Source organism: Dicentrarchus labrax, unplaced genomic scaffold (assembly GCF_905237075.1).
Source record: "Dicentrarchus labrax unplaced genomic scaffold, dlabrax2021, whole genome shotgun sequence".
Lineage (NCBI taxonomy): Eukaryota > Metazoa > Chordata > Actinopteri > Moronidae > Dicentrarchus > Dicentrarchus labrax.
The window spans coordinates 16,223,421-16,236,721 of NW_026136715.1; the positions used below are offsets into that span (position 1 = coordinate 16,223,421).

Consider the following 13,301-nt stretch of genomic DNA (forward strand, 5'->3'; position numbering starts at 1 on the left):
CATCTGGATTAGTGATGAAATGTTCCACTAACTCTGAGTTCTTACTCTGAGTGATGGTGTCCATGTTTTTTTTTTTTTTTCACTTTAGAGATTTCTGTATTTATGTTTATTCTTCAACAAGTGAGTCTACATAGAAGTCAGGTACATAAGATAGAAGAGTGCTGATAACATAGTCAATAGTATAGTATAAAAGTATTTATAAAATAAAATATACCAAAAAAATTTAATAAATGAATACAATGAAAGACATAAATATTAAAAATGAGTTAAAAAGTGAATAGATAATAAGGAAAAAACATATAAAGACCAACTTTCCAGTAAGGTCCCTTAATATTAATCAAGTGTTTGTGGGGTTATAAATAGGCTTTATAAGTGGCTTTACTGATGCTTTATAGATCAGTTTGAAGCCATTAATAAGAATAACTTTTAGGTTGCAAGGTTGTGACCTATCTTTATGGCTGGTGTTTGTCCTCCTCCAGCTGAGACTTGCTTTGTCTTTTTAGGGAACTTTTAATTAATCACGAAATTCCTTCAATTGACTGTTAGACTCCTCACTTTCTGAGAAAGGTGTTACGGACCAAAATCCAACTCTAAACAACGTATCTACATACTGATACTACTACTACAGACTGGATGGCTCTTTAGAAAGTTAGTGGAATGTGTTACCAACATTTGTAACTGCATGTACCAGCCAGAGGTTTGGCGACTCAAAGGCTGCTATTAATGGCATGAAAACCAAACGGCAGGCTCTTCAAACTCATCACAGTGGACATTAAGTCTGCATTTACTTATTTATGTCAAAGTCACATAGAGTAAAGCAAATCAACCAGCAAAGACACTGCTTTACTATGCAGCAATAATGTAATTTGCAGACATGACAGAGCAAGTTTCAGGAGTCTGCTTATAGACTTATAATAATTCCAGAAATCTGAAACACAGCAGCATTGTTCGCTCAGTGGTAGCTGTGACGTAAAGTGGAGATTTGTGGTAAATAGGATGAATAAAACATCCAAACCCGCTAAAGCTTTGACTGTTATGCAAGAACTATTTCCATTATTTCCTAAAATATGAAGTGAGAAGTCCAAATGAAAATGATGTTTAAGGAAGGAACAAAATTGACAGAAACTGGGCCGTGACGTCATTGTGATTTAATGTTTTCAGATGAAGTAGTCAGACTGACACCTGGTGGACAGAAGATGCAGTTTTTCTTTAATGCAGCAGATTATTCCTGAAGCTTCCACAATTGTTTGGAAGGAAAATAAGAAAAAAAGCGTACAATATTCTGACAAAGGAGTTTTTTTTTATTATTTGACATGAAACACATCCAATGACAGTGTGACAGTATTTTTGTCAAGTAAGACATGTTGTTAGAAGTTATCGCACCATTGACTAGAATGTCTTTGTTGCAGCTCGACAATGCATAGTGAACAGACAGTCGTTGAGGTATACATTGTGGGCCCTTGAGTTTTTTTTTGTGTGAAAGATCCTAATTTCATTACCTCACATGTACATTTACATTTTGTGCTTAGAATAAACTGGAGGTTGGAAATGTATGCCAATCCTCACAACAGGACAAGTTGGAAAAAAAACCTGAAATAAATATTAAAATGGCAAATATGGTGGATATGTCGAGTTGCATTGTCCGTGTGGAGTTGCCTGTTGAGGACGTTTTCATCAGATCTCAGAAGCTGATGAAAACAATTTTATAAATGGAGCAGTGAGTGAAACCTTGGAAAATGTTGGCATGGAAAAAGAATGACTTATTTTCACACAAAAAGGGCATCCAGGAAGAAACTTTCTTTGTTACGACATTGGAGGACAAAAGTCTGCCAGCTTTCCCTTATTGAATAGCACCAACGTCTACTGAGAAGGCTTGAAGGCCGACATGAAATTATAAAACTTTTTATTAAAACTTGTCGGAGTGAAACAGTAGCAACAAAGCAATTATCACACAGTAGCTCAGAAGCCTCACTTTGTTATTCATGAGCAACTTGCCCCAGATGTTGGCTTGCATACGCGTCCTCAGTGTCGGTCACTGAATGAAAAGTGGTTTATTGGTGTGTTTGTACGTCAAGCTGCTTCTAAATCAAAACCAGCTGTTTTACTGTTGCAAGTTGTGCAGTTTTAAAGAAAAGATTACATCAGAAAATATTGATGAAACCCCTATAAAATATATTTAATTCCAATTTTGGATGGAAAGAATTAAAATACAGTGGAGGCGACATTTAAAAAAAAACCCAAAAAAACAAGAAATTAAAAAAAATGGTTCAATATTCTGGGATTTTCTTACAAAAGACAAACCTTGTTGCACCAGAAAAGCCAAATATCACTGTTGAGGTGGACACACACTCACTCACACACACTCCCTCATGGACACACACACACGCACATAAAATGATATTGGGAAAGTGCACATTGTTCCTGCCAAAATAATCTGAAACCTTTTTTTTTTTCTTCTCTTTTGTAATGTGATAAATTAACAATGCAGAAAAAATGCTGTCAAGTATGAAAGATCAGTCAAGTTTTTATCGACAAAGTTCATATTCATGTACACATTAACACCAGTAATACAGTATTTGACCTCTAAAATACAGTATACAGACAACATCCTTACCCTCATTTATTACCTCCATTTTTTTTCCTTTAAAGGAGGATTCTGCCATTTTTAAAATCACAGGTTGCTTACTGATTGTTGTTCATTCCAAATTTTATTTTTTTTTCAGTGTTAAAGACATTCAGAAAGACTTAGTTAAAATGGTAATGATGAAATGAGAAAGGCATGACTGCAAAAAATCTTCGCAAAGAAACGAGACACCCCCCCTTCCTCTAAAAAAACGTGATATGAGTTTTGAGTTAGAAACTGGTGTCTGATTCCACATCTGAAAAAAATGGTGGAATAGTTCTTTAAATACACCATTAGCACAGCTAGAAATGAGGGATTAAGCATAAAAAGTACTGGAGTTCCACAGGGTTTTAGTAAGGCAAAGTTCTGTCCTCATTCTTGATATTTTATTGTATTTTATTTTTTTAGAAATTCTACAGTCCATGATCATAAATGTCACGGTGGTGCAGTAAAAAGGCACTGACTTGCCTTCTGATGATCTACATTTATCTAATCGACTGTGACGCCTTAACATTGAATGAAAGATCCTTTAACAAGGGAAACGACACACAGACTGAAAGCTAGCAGCTCACTTCAGTTCAAGCCAGGAAACTGGTGAATTATATCCTCTGCCAGCCCTTGACCACAAATAAAAATCTCAACTCAAGGTCCACTTACTCGCTCGTTCTGGAGCTTTCAATTGTACTACACAGTTCTCATCAGCAGGGCACAGTTTACAGCTCGGGAAAACGCGAGGAAGTGGACCTTTTCAACTGATGTTTTAAAAGTCAAGAATGAACTGTTAAAGCTTAAATCGTCAGCTCTGCCTAAACCAGTTTGTGCAATTACATTCGAGTCACAGCGCCATCCATATTTTATATATTTTTCAAAAAAATAAATACCAGACAGTCTGAAGAAAAAAACCAGAAGGTCGTTTAACAACACTTACCAGACTTCTCAAACACTCCAATAACCATCTGAAGGAATATTCTTTCCACTGCACAAGATTCACTCTCTGTTCAATACTGTGAATTTTCATACAATATTTTGCTTGTGTTTTACAAAAAGAAATAAACCAAGGAATTAGGTTTCAGCTAACTGTATTAGAAAATACAATCAGAACTTGAGAAAGAAGGTTAAAAAAACTTCGCTGTGCAGTATTTTTACATTCAGATCGTTAGAAGAGTCTTTGAGGGTTTTGGAAATACCTTCAGAACAGCGGTAAGCGTTAAAAGATCTTGCAGGACACCAGGTATTTATTCATTTCTTACAGAAACGGATGCATGCTGTGACTCAAATGTAATGCCAATACATGAGAGGCACAAAGTGGGGCTGAGCTCTGCCTAAATATTCTACATGCATGCGGCTGAACGAACCAATCCACTGCTGTGACTGGTTGTTACAGGTGTTTTTTTGTTTTTTTTGGCCTGCATGATGACACTGACTGCACTCCAAATTAGCATGCACACCTAAACACCAGGTATAGCTTCAAATCTTCTTCTGAAAATCGGTGCCTAAAAAACTTGTTAGTACTTCACAAGAACTATCTAATGAATAAACCCCTACTCATACCGCAAATTAATCTGTCTCTCTGCCCATTTATTTAAAATCCTGGTTTGTGTGTTTATGAATCGAGTCTTTCTTTTCCCACACCAACAAATAGTTTGTTTTGTAACACGTGAATGCCGACAGGATGTCTGCTGGCCAGAGGATACGGTATGTGATGGGAGGTAAAAGCCACGGTGCACCTGGTAGGAAGGTAACATGTCAGGACTGCCCCCTGTGGGCTGCAGTTGCTGGTGGCACTTTTTAATACTGATGTGGATTTGCTCTTGTGAAAGCAGCAAACATAGGGGGGTCGTCCCCTTGAGGCAGGTGAGACAGGAAGTGGACTCAGAGGTGCGAGGACTTAAAGTGCAAGAGGGGAAAGTTCCAGCTCCTCTCAGCAGTTCCAGAGCGCCATCCTGCCTTCAAGAATGGAGGGGGGGTTTAAAAAAAACAAACAAGCACACAAGGATGAATGGTTCAGGATAAAAACCAAGGAATGGAAGGAGGGGAGGATTTCATTCTTTGATTAAAGTATGTAATGAAAAATGTCTTTAAAAAACATGAATTGGAGCTATGAGGGAGAAATGGGATGCACCGAGAGGATGAAGATCAAATTTCCTCGAGTTGACCATGGATCTACTTTCAAGAGGAGAGAACATATCCGTCCTCCTCAGTAGAAATCAGGGTGAACCTGGACTGCAGCGATTGAGCAGGTGGAAGCAAAGAAGGAACAGTTTCTGAGAGGGAAGCACGTTCTCATTACAGTACTCCTACTGTACTCGCATTCCCACATTGTTTGGTGTTTTGAGTGTGTGTCTGAGCTTTAACATCGGGGTTGCTACTGAACGCACCCCAACTCTTTCTCCCTCGTGTCCGTTCTCAGAGCCTGGCTCAGTTTTCTGCATTTTCATTAGTCGGTGACGAGGCGATCACATGTTGTAGGCCACGTAGATGGGGTCCAGTTGGTCGGCCAGGAAGGAGTCCCGCAGGTGCATCCTCTGCTTCTCTCCTCTGGAGTTGATGGGAATCACCCCGGGGTCCACGATGACCACCACCCCGACGATGAGGTGGTGCTCCTCCAGGACCACGTTGGTGACGAGGGGCACCAGGTCCAAGGCCTCCTGCTCCGACCCGCTCAGCTCCGCCACCACCACCAGTAGGTTGGTCCATGTAAACACGGCACTGAGGAGGAAGGAGGAGTGTGGAGCACAGACAGAGTTAGTTGCGTGTTTTCTGTGTCACTGTGTGAACAAGCCTTTCGACAGCCTTTCTCAGTGAGTGCATAAATAAAAATATGTATCGTGACAATGACCAGCGCCGACTAAAAGAGCTCACCTTTCTGCGATGCTGCGATGGGCTCGGGACACAGACGTCTCGATGTCAATGGGGTGATAGCGTAAGCCCCTCAACTCCAACGTTTCATCGAGGGAGCCCACCACAAACAAGGCATCATGACGATCTGTAGCAGAAAATAATTTTATTTATAGTGACAAACTAGGGTTGGGAGATATGAGAATATATAGTGTGAAACAATATAGATTTTACTATATTGTTCATTCTGTGGTATTAATCCCTTTAATCTCTGGTTGTATTTTACCATTGAGGGCAATGTCGCAAATCAATGAGGAAGAATAAACTGCTTTGTTTTTACATTTGTTTTTTATGATTTTTGCATCAATATGTTCCCTTATTTTTCAGATATTTAATTCAATGGATTAGCCAAAACAGACATTCCTGGTTATTTTATCTATCAATAATTTCTCACTAAATGTTTCAAAAACATGTCCCCTCACCTCCGCTTGCGTCCAGTAGCTCAGTCCTCTTGATGAAGCCCAGGTAGCCTGTCCTGGCCCACAGAGTGTGGGGTTCCCCAAAGCTGAGTCTGGTGTTGAAATGATCCGCCTGCAGGCTCTCCTCTCCATAGATGGTGTAGTAGCCACTGGCACTGTGAGGGCTGTTCACCCAGATCTGAACAAAGACAAAAAAAAGGTATTTTAAATAAATACAAAAAAAAATAAATATACAGTATAATAAATAGTGTGCCCCCCTGCTTTTTGTATCTGTGCACATGAACACACTCAAACTCACCTCCCCAAGATGTGAATCTCCCAATGGGCCTCTGGTCTCCGGGTTGACTATGATGACCCTCACTCCTGGTAGGATCTTAGAAGAGAACACATAAAGGGAGTTTAGCTTGAGGGATAATAGAACCACAATACAACCTGCATCTTTTTAGTCAATAATCAATACTTACAGTGCCTGACTCCATGAGTGGAAGACTTTGTGGAGCTCCTCGTTCCACCAGCCTCACCCTGAAAGACACGAACAAAAGACGGTCTGTAAATCATTGTGTTCGTTCTGACCGACACAGCATTGTTTGTTGTTGTTGTCTTTGTTCTTGTTACAAGAGTTTCCGGTCTTACCTGTCATGGCGTAGAGATTTCATGTCAACGTAGACAGTGGAAGGATCTGGTCCGGCAGTGCCCTGAGGACACAGAAAGGAAAATAAACATCCCTGAAATGTGAGAAATCTGACTGAAGCAGAAGCTTTTTGGCTCATTTAGACCATCAAATGATTGGATTTTACAAAAATAACTGTAATGACTGAAACTGAAAAAAAGATTAAACACTGTAGACTAAACAATGCATCTGTCACGCATTAATGGAATTAGGGAAAGAACATATTCAGAGTGAACTCATAAGATGACTCAGTGTGTGTCCATATGAAACCAACCTGCAGGCAGATGGCCAGGTTGACCCGGGAGCCGAAGGCGGTGCTGACGGCACGCGGCGAAAGGCCGAGATCTTTGAAGAGCTTGGAGAAGGACTGCGTGAGAGCGAGGCGAGGACGCTCCTCTGCTATCACCACACAGCTCCGCACGCATGACAGATTCAGACCCCGCGCCTAGTGACATGCACAGCTAAAGGTTATTCACACTTTTAACGGTAAAGTGTAGACTGAACTTGACACAAACATGAACTCAGCATTAGTGGATATAGTAGTATTTCAAAAGTGCTTTGAAATACCAGCAGAATAAGCAGATATACTGAGCTACACTGAACCACAAGAATCAGCTGTAAACAGTTCTTCTGCAGCAGGCTGGATTGAATGGTTTGAAAGTGTACTGGAGTTGTACTGGAGTTGTACTGGAGTCATTCCCTGTCTCTCTTTCCTGTCATCTCTCTACTGTCACCTCACTAATAGAGGCACTAAGTGCCCAAACAATACATACAAACTATTATTTGATTAAATTAGACAGGTGTTTATCTGTTGCCTTCGCAGCAGATAAGATTCCTTTGCAAACAATTTATCACTTTAATGACAGAAATGACGGAGCAATCATTTTAAAAGGTGTGTATGAGTGCGCCTCTGACCTTCAGCATCTCTGTCTGGGTCCCCAGGCCTTTGGTGCAGAGCTCCATCACAGAGTATGAGCAGAAGGTGTCTCTGATCTTGTACTGACTAAGCGTGCTCAGCCACACAGGCAGTGAGCTCTCCAGCTCCAGGGGAGGGATAAGGATGGACTGGTGACCTGAGTAAACACTGGGCCGAAAAAAACACATCCGTTACAGCAACAACGTCACATTCACAGGAACAGCGTGTTTTATGAAATATGATATTCAGTCTCTGTGTGCGTTACCTGGAGAGGCACCACAGGACGAAGCCCAGGCCACAGTATGGGTCCAGGCAGATGGCTATTTGGCGTGAGGAGTAGAGCTCACACTGCAGCTTAATGGAGCGACACAGAGTACTGACTGCAGCATGAGACATCTAAAAAAGGAAACAAACTCTTTAAAAAATGCTCTATGCTGTAATTGAACCGACACAATAAGAGAGCAAAGTCTCCAACAGCCCTTATGCTGCAAATAAGACACAAATACACAGTGTACGTAACATTATATTAACCGTATAAACATATCTATTTTTTCATGCATATGTTGAACAGGGTTTCTACAGGTTTCAACAGGTTTAATTTAGTTTTTAAGACGATTACATATGCAATTTAAGATGTATTTTACATCCATACTGGCAAAAACAGTACGAAGGATATGAAGAAACATCTGTAGGCCTATTGGTTTCATGTTGATCGCATTAACACCCTGCAGTACTGCTGACCACATCTCTAGCTAAATAGATTTAAATTCAACAATGTACATTCACTTCATGAATCTTTGCTTCACAAGCATGATTTATTTTGAGTATTTACTTTAAAGATCCCCTCCAAACCTCCTTTTAAAGCATATACACTTACTCTGGTAACAATAATTTACCTCATTACAAATGTTTAAAATGGTAAATCTACCCCTTTATCCCTCAAAAATCTAAATCTGAATATGCCAATGTTTTCAAAAGCTTAACTTGTGTTAACAAGATGTCTTCTACTTCACTGAAAATCTATTCACGCTTCCACATGACAGTTATATAAGTTCTATACTGGACCATGATTGGCTTTCAAACTAAAATCATGGTCATACATACACTTCTTAACTCAAATGTGAGGTGAGCACAGAAGATCTTTTCTGCATCAACAGACGGATGTGAAAACAGCCTAAGTGTCTCACATTCACCATTCGGCACAGTTACAGTCAAACATCCACCTGAAGTAACAATAAGCTGAAAACTTGTTTGAGTGGAGGGGGACTTTAAGGGATTTTTAAAAAATCAAACCTGCTTCATGTTACATATGATATGCATGATTTGTGAAAGTGATTTACCTTGACTCCAGTCAACATGCCTGTGGTGGACACACTGAAGTCCAGGTAGGCCAGCATCTCAGCTGTAGGGGGCTTATAAATGTGCGGAGGCCTCTTTCTGGGGAGATCATCTGAGAGAAGAAGGAAGAGGATTTAAGTTATTTTCTTACTGGACAAAATAAATGACACACTTTCACTGTTCAATGTTTCTGTTGTGTGGGAGGATGGTATAATTTAAGGTGTGAATGTGCTGTTTTACAAGCAATATATGCTTTTTAAACTCATCACACCTTCTTCATATGAAATAACACTATGCACTATTATTTTAAGAAATGTTTGAATGTTTGCTGAACATATTTAGGACTACAGAGAGCAGCTTTACGTCTACATTAGGTTTCCCCAACATATTCAAAGTTAAGCAAAGAGCAAACATGACACCTTGTGGCCAAAAGGGGAACACATGTTTTTAGTCTCAAGTCTTTGTGTGCCCCTAGAGATGCGTCATAAAGGCTGTAAAATACACAATTCCATACAACTGTGGTCAGCTGCTTCACGTCATAACTGATGCCTATTGAGTCCAGCACCTGTATCGATGATAGTGGGCCAAGTCTTGACATTGACGCTGGCAGCAGCCTCCCTGGACCTGAGGATCCTCATTAAGGGCTGAGTGGTGAGGATGCAGGCTGCTTTGCTTACCTGTAACATCCAAAACATATTTTAAAAAAAGTTAATTTAAAGACACAAACAACCATGCTTTAATAGTGATATCTGGTACAAATCCTCCATATGAGGTGTTACTCAATTAAAATGCATCTAATTATCGTTATACTTTATTGATCCTCAAGGTAAAATTCAATTTTATTTGCTTCCCTCCAGGGAAATCAGTTATAGGGGTCAACAGTTGAACTACTACATTAAATCTAGGTGGGATTCAGTTACTTGCTTTAGGTCACTTCAGTAATTATAATAGATCACTCAAGTGGTGCAAAAATAGCAAAAGTAAAGCTTATATTCCCTTTTGATGTATATGATGCATATTTTTGTGCTTAAAAGCAATCTAATATTGACAGGGGCAGATATTCATGTGGTGGCAGAAATATATGCTTATTTAGTCGGAGCATATCAATATTTGCTTGGAAAAGCACCCAAATAAAAAATTAGTAAAGCGTTGAATAGAAATATATTAGAAAGGTATATTTTTTCATTGAACTTAAGCCCATCACTTAGTCTAAAATGTGGCCATAACTGATCGTCAAATTAAATGTCTGTTTTGAACACATTTTTTAAAATTATTCTAAATTAATGTGTTTAATTTGACACCATTTGAACCGTGTTGGCAGCGTATTTATTTTGACACTCCTGCCACCCCTCTCGATCTATCCCTGAATATTGATATATAAAGTGGAAACTGAAATGTGCTTAAAGATGTAATGAAGAAAAAATATTACTTGTTGTACTTGAATAATTGTACATTCATTACTTTATTATGCTTTCGTAAGAAAAATACTATGTAACAGGTGCACTATTAATGTGTTGTTGAATTTTTATGACGCAGTCCCAGTGGTGTGCACTCACGTCGATGATCATGCGGACCGTGGGGAGAGTAGCAGCCAGGTTCTGTGGATGCGGTGGCCTCACAGTCACAGGGATGACCCCCGCATAGAGGCAGCCATAGAAGGCCGCTATCAGATCAATACCTGTGGAAATACAAGACAGCAAATTAAAGCTGTACTTTTTCACTGTATATCAAGTTGAAAAATAAGAAAAGATGGCCATCTACAATGATGAGGGATGTGTGTATGTGTGTGTTTACCTGGGGGATAAAGCAGCACCACATTGTCTCCTGTGTTGAGGCCTCCTCTCTCCATTAGGGTAGCTGTGATTTTCTCTGCTCTCTTGTGCAGCTGAGCACAAGTGGCTGTGCACACTGCCACCCCCTACAGCAAAATGAGAGGGAGTACAGCTGAACTCACACCCAACAAGATGGATCACCATTAGTACCATTACCAAAGGGAGAATGGTAAATGGACTGCACTTTCTAGTCCTCCAACCACTCAAAGCACTTTGCATTGCATTGCATCACATTCACCCATATACATACATTCATACACAGACACATCAGAAATGGAAACTAACTCACACACACACACACACACACACACACACACACACACACACACACACACACACACACACACACACACACACACACACACACACACACACACATTCATACACCGATGACAAAGCACCGGGAGCAATTTGGGGTTCAGTGTCTTCCTCAAGGACAATCTGACATGCAGCAGGAGGAACCAGGGAAAACAAAGACAATTATGTATTGATTATGTCAGTATGTTTCTCTGATACATCGATTCTCACTATTAAAGGTTCAGTGTGTAACATTTAGGAGGATCTATTGGCAGAAATGGAATATGATATTCATAGGTATGTTTTCATTAGTGTATAATCACCTGAATAAAAGAGTCATTGTGTTTTCATCACCTTAGAATGAGCTGTTTATATCTACTGCCATGTTTCTACAGTAGCCCAGAACAGACAAACCAAACACCGGCGGCAGAGAGGAGCTTTTTTTTGTGTGTTTTACGACCACCGTAGTTTCTCCTTCACACTTGGGAGGGGAGGGTGAAGCAACTTTCTATCTGCAACTACACCACTAGATGTCACTAAATCCTACACACTGGACCTTTAACTGATTTCTCTGATTTATTGTGTGTGTGTGTGTGTGTGTGTGTGTGTGTGTGTGTGTGTGTGTGTGTGTGTGTGTGTGTGTGTGTGTGTGTGTGTGTGTGTTCAATCTACCTTTGCATTGAGCAGCACATACAGGACATGGTCTGGGTCGGTTTGAGCTCTCCATTGCAGAGCTTCAGACAAGAACTGGTGCTGGTAAAGAGAGTGTGTCATCACATAAACATTAATGACTCAAAGCCGACTCAAAGCTGCATTAGTGGCAAATAATAATCCATTTAAAAAAGATCAACAGATAGAAACACATAAAAGCTAGCCTGAAACAGTCAAACACTGTTGCACTTCATTAATCATCCAACCAACAGCTATAAATAAACGGTCCTCTCAGTGACAACAGATACATTAGTTCATTTCAAACAGACTTTGTGTGGAACAGAGAACAGAGAACATTTTAAAGAACGTCAAAGATACTGATGACGCGTTTGACCTCTCACACAGAGACACACAAACAGGAATATAGGAACGCCCAGAAAATGTTTTCTCGCCAAGTACAGGGTCATGCTGGGACCATCTGCACCTGGTAGGAGGCAAATTGGAGCCACTGTCAAATACTAACAAGCTATGGACCTTTCAAACAAAAGAGCCATGACAGCTTTGAAAAAGAAGTTTCCACAACATATTAGTGCCTCAGTGTGCTATTACTTAAACAAAGTTGCTTCAAGGGAACAATCCACTTACTATTTTTATAATTAAGCATATGGACAATATTAAATGCATAAGCGTGTCCATACGCTGAGGAACTGGCCAGTGCACATGATCAGAAAAGACAAGAAGGGAAAGTAAAGACTTCCGTTAAGGGCAGCAACATTGGGCAACACATAAAAGTACAAAAAAATAAATAAACGTAATACCATGACACTATCTGGACAAACAAACATAATATACAACAGTGTCACATTACTGGCATATTAAAATCACTCGCTGTAGTCATCCTTTGTGCCACTCTCTCTCTCTCTCTCTCTCTCGCTCTCTCTCTCAGTCAGACAACAGGACGTGCTCTGGTTAATAATGAATCAGGAGTCACATCATGCAGACCGGCTGCCCTGACCACTCATCAAGCCATGCTACATGTGGGAGCATCACAGTGGACACAGCGAGCAGAGGTGCACACGAAAATGTTCCTAATTAATGCTTTTATTTTGGGGTTTGTATCAAAATATTAGCATAATGCATCACAGTGTATGATGACATGGTCTGCAATGGTCACAGATGCTATGAGACTGCATTACCTGCTTAAAGCAAGAGAGACAAGAAGCTTTCATTCACTTAAGAGTGCATGAATGTCACTTTATTTATTGCTGAGCTTTTTGTTTGCCAAAGCAAGTAGGCTGCCGGCCAACTTCCATCTTAAAAAGGTGATGGCAGAGAGAGTCTATTATTGGACACTGATGAATGGAGAGCGGCACTTAACTCCTTTTTTAATGTATTACTGTATATTATTTAAGGTGTGTGGACCCCTGCTGGCCAAGGAACCAGCCTGAACAGTCATCTCTGTGCGTCGGGCCAAAGCTGCTGCTGGTGGCCATCGGGATATCACGGCTGCAAAAGCACATCTGACTGACAGAAGCAGCAGAAGCAAAGACGGGTGGGGGGGCCCGGCTAGAGCCTTACCATCATGGTGGGCCACATACAGAGCTAAAGCCCAACCCAAGCAAAGTAAAGGCAGAACAACAGAGATTTAATCAGTATC

At 40.3% G+C, this 13,301-nt stretch overlaps 1 protein-coding gene across 2 annotated transcripts in view; it reads right to left on the bottom strand.

Annotated features, from left to right (window-relative positions):
- Positions 1-1,280: 1,280 nt before the first annotated feature.
- Positions 1,281-13,301, bottom strand: part of dip2ba (disco-interacting protein 2 homolog Ba) — a 43,464-nt gene continuing 31,443 nt past the window's right edge. The window contains exons 25-39 of one of the 2 annotated variants that reach the window (XM_051424458.1): positions 13,223-13,246; positions 11,666-11,746; positions 10,659-10,782; positions 10,421-10,542; positions 9,430-9,541; positions 8,867-8,976; positions 7,792-7,922; positions 7,526-7,694; positions 6,885-7,055; positions 6,574-6,635; positions 6,405-6,462; positions 6,239-6,313; positions 5,944-6,118; positions 5,486-5,609; positions 1,281-5,332 (exon numbers count right to left, since the gene is read on the bottom strand). In XM_051424458.1, coding sequence (XP_051280418.1) covers positions 5,080-5,332; positions 5,486-5,609; positions 5,944-6,118; positions 6,239-6,313; positions 6,405-6,462; positions 6,574-6,635; positions 6,885-7,055; positions 7,526-7,694; positions 7,792-7,922; positions 8,867-8,976; positions 9,430-9,541; positions 10,421-10,542; positions 10,659-10,782; positions 11,666-11,746; positions 13,223-13,246 — 1,791 coding nt within the window. In that variant the 3' untranslated portion in view covers positions 1,281-5,079. The remainder of the gene's footprint in view (positions 5,333-5,485; positions 5,610-5,943; positions 6,119-6,238; positions 6,314-6,404; positions 6,463-6,573; positions 6,636-6,884; positions 7,056-7,525; positions 7,695-7,791; positions 7,923-8,866; positions 8,977-9,429; positions 9,542-10,420; positions 10,543-10,658; positions 10,783-11,665; positions 11,747-13,222; positions 13,247-13,301) is intronic. The other variant, XM_051424459.1, reaches the window with a different exon arrangement.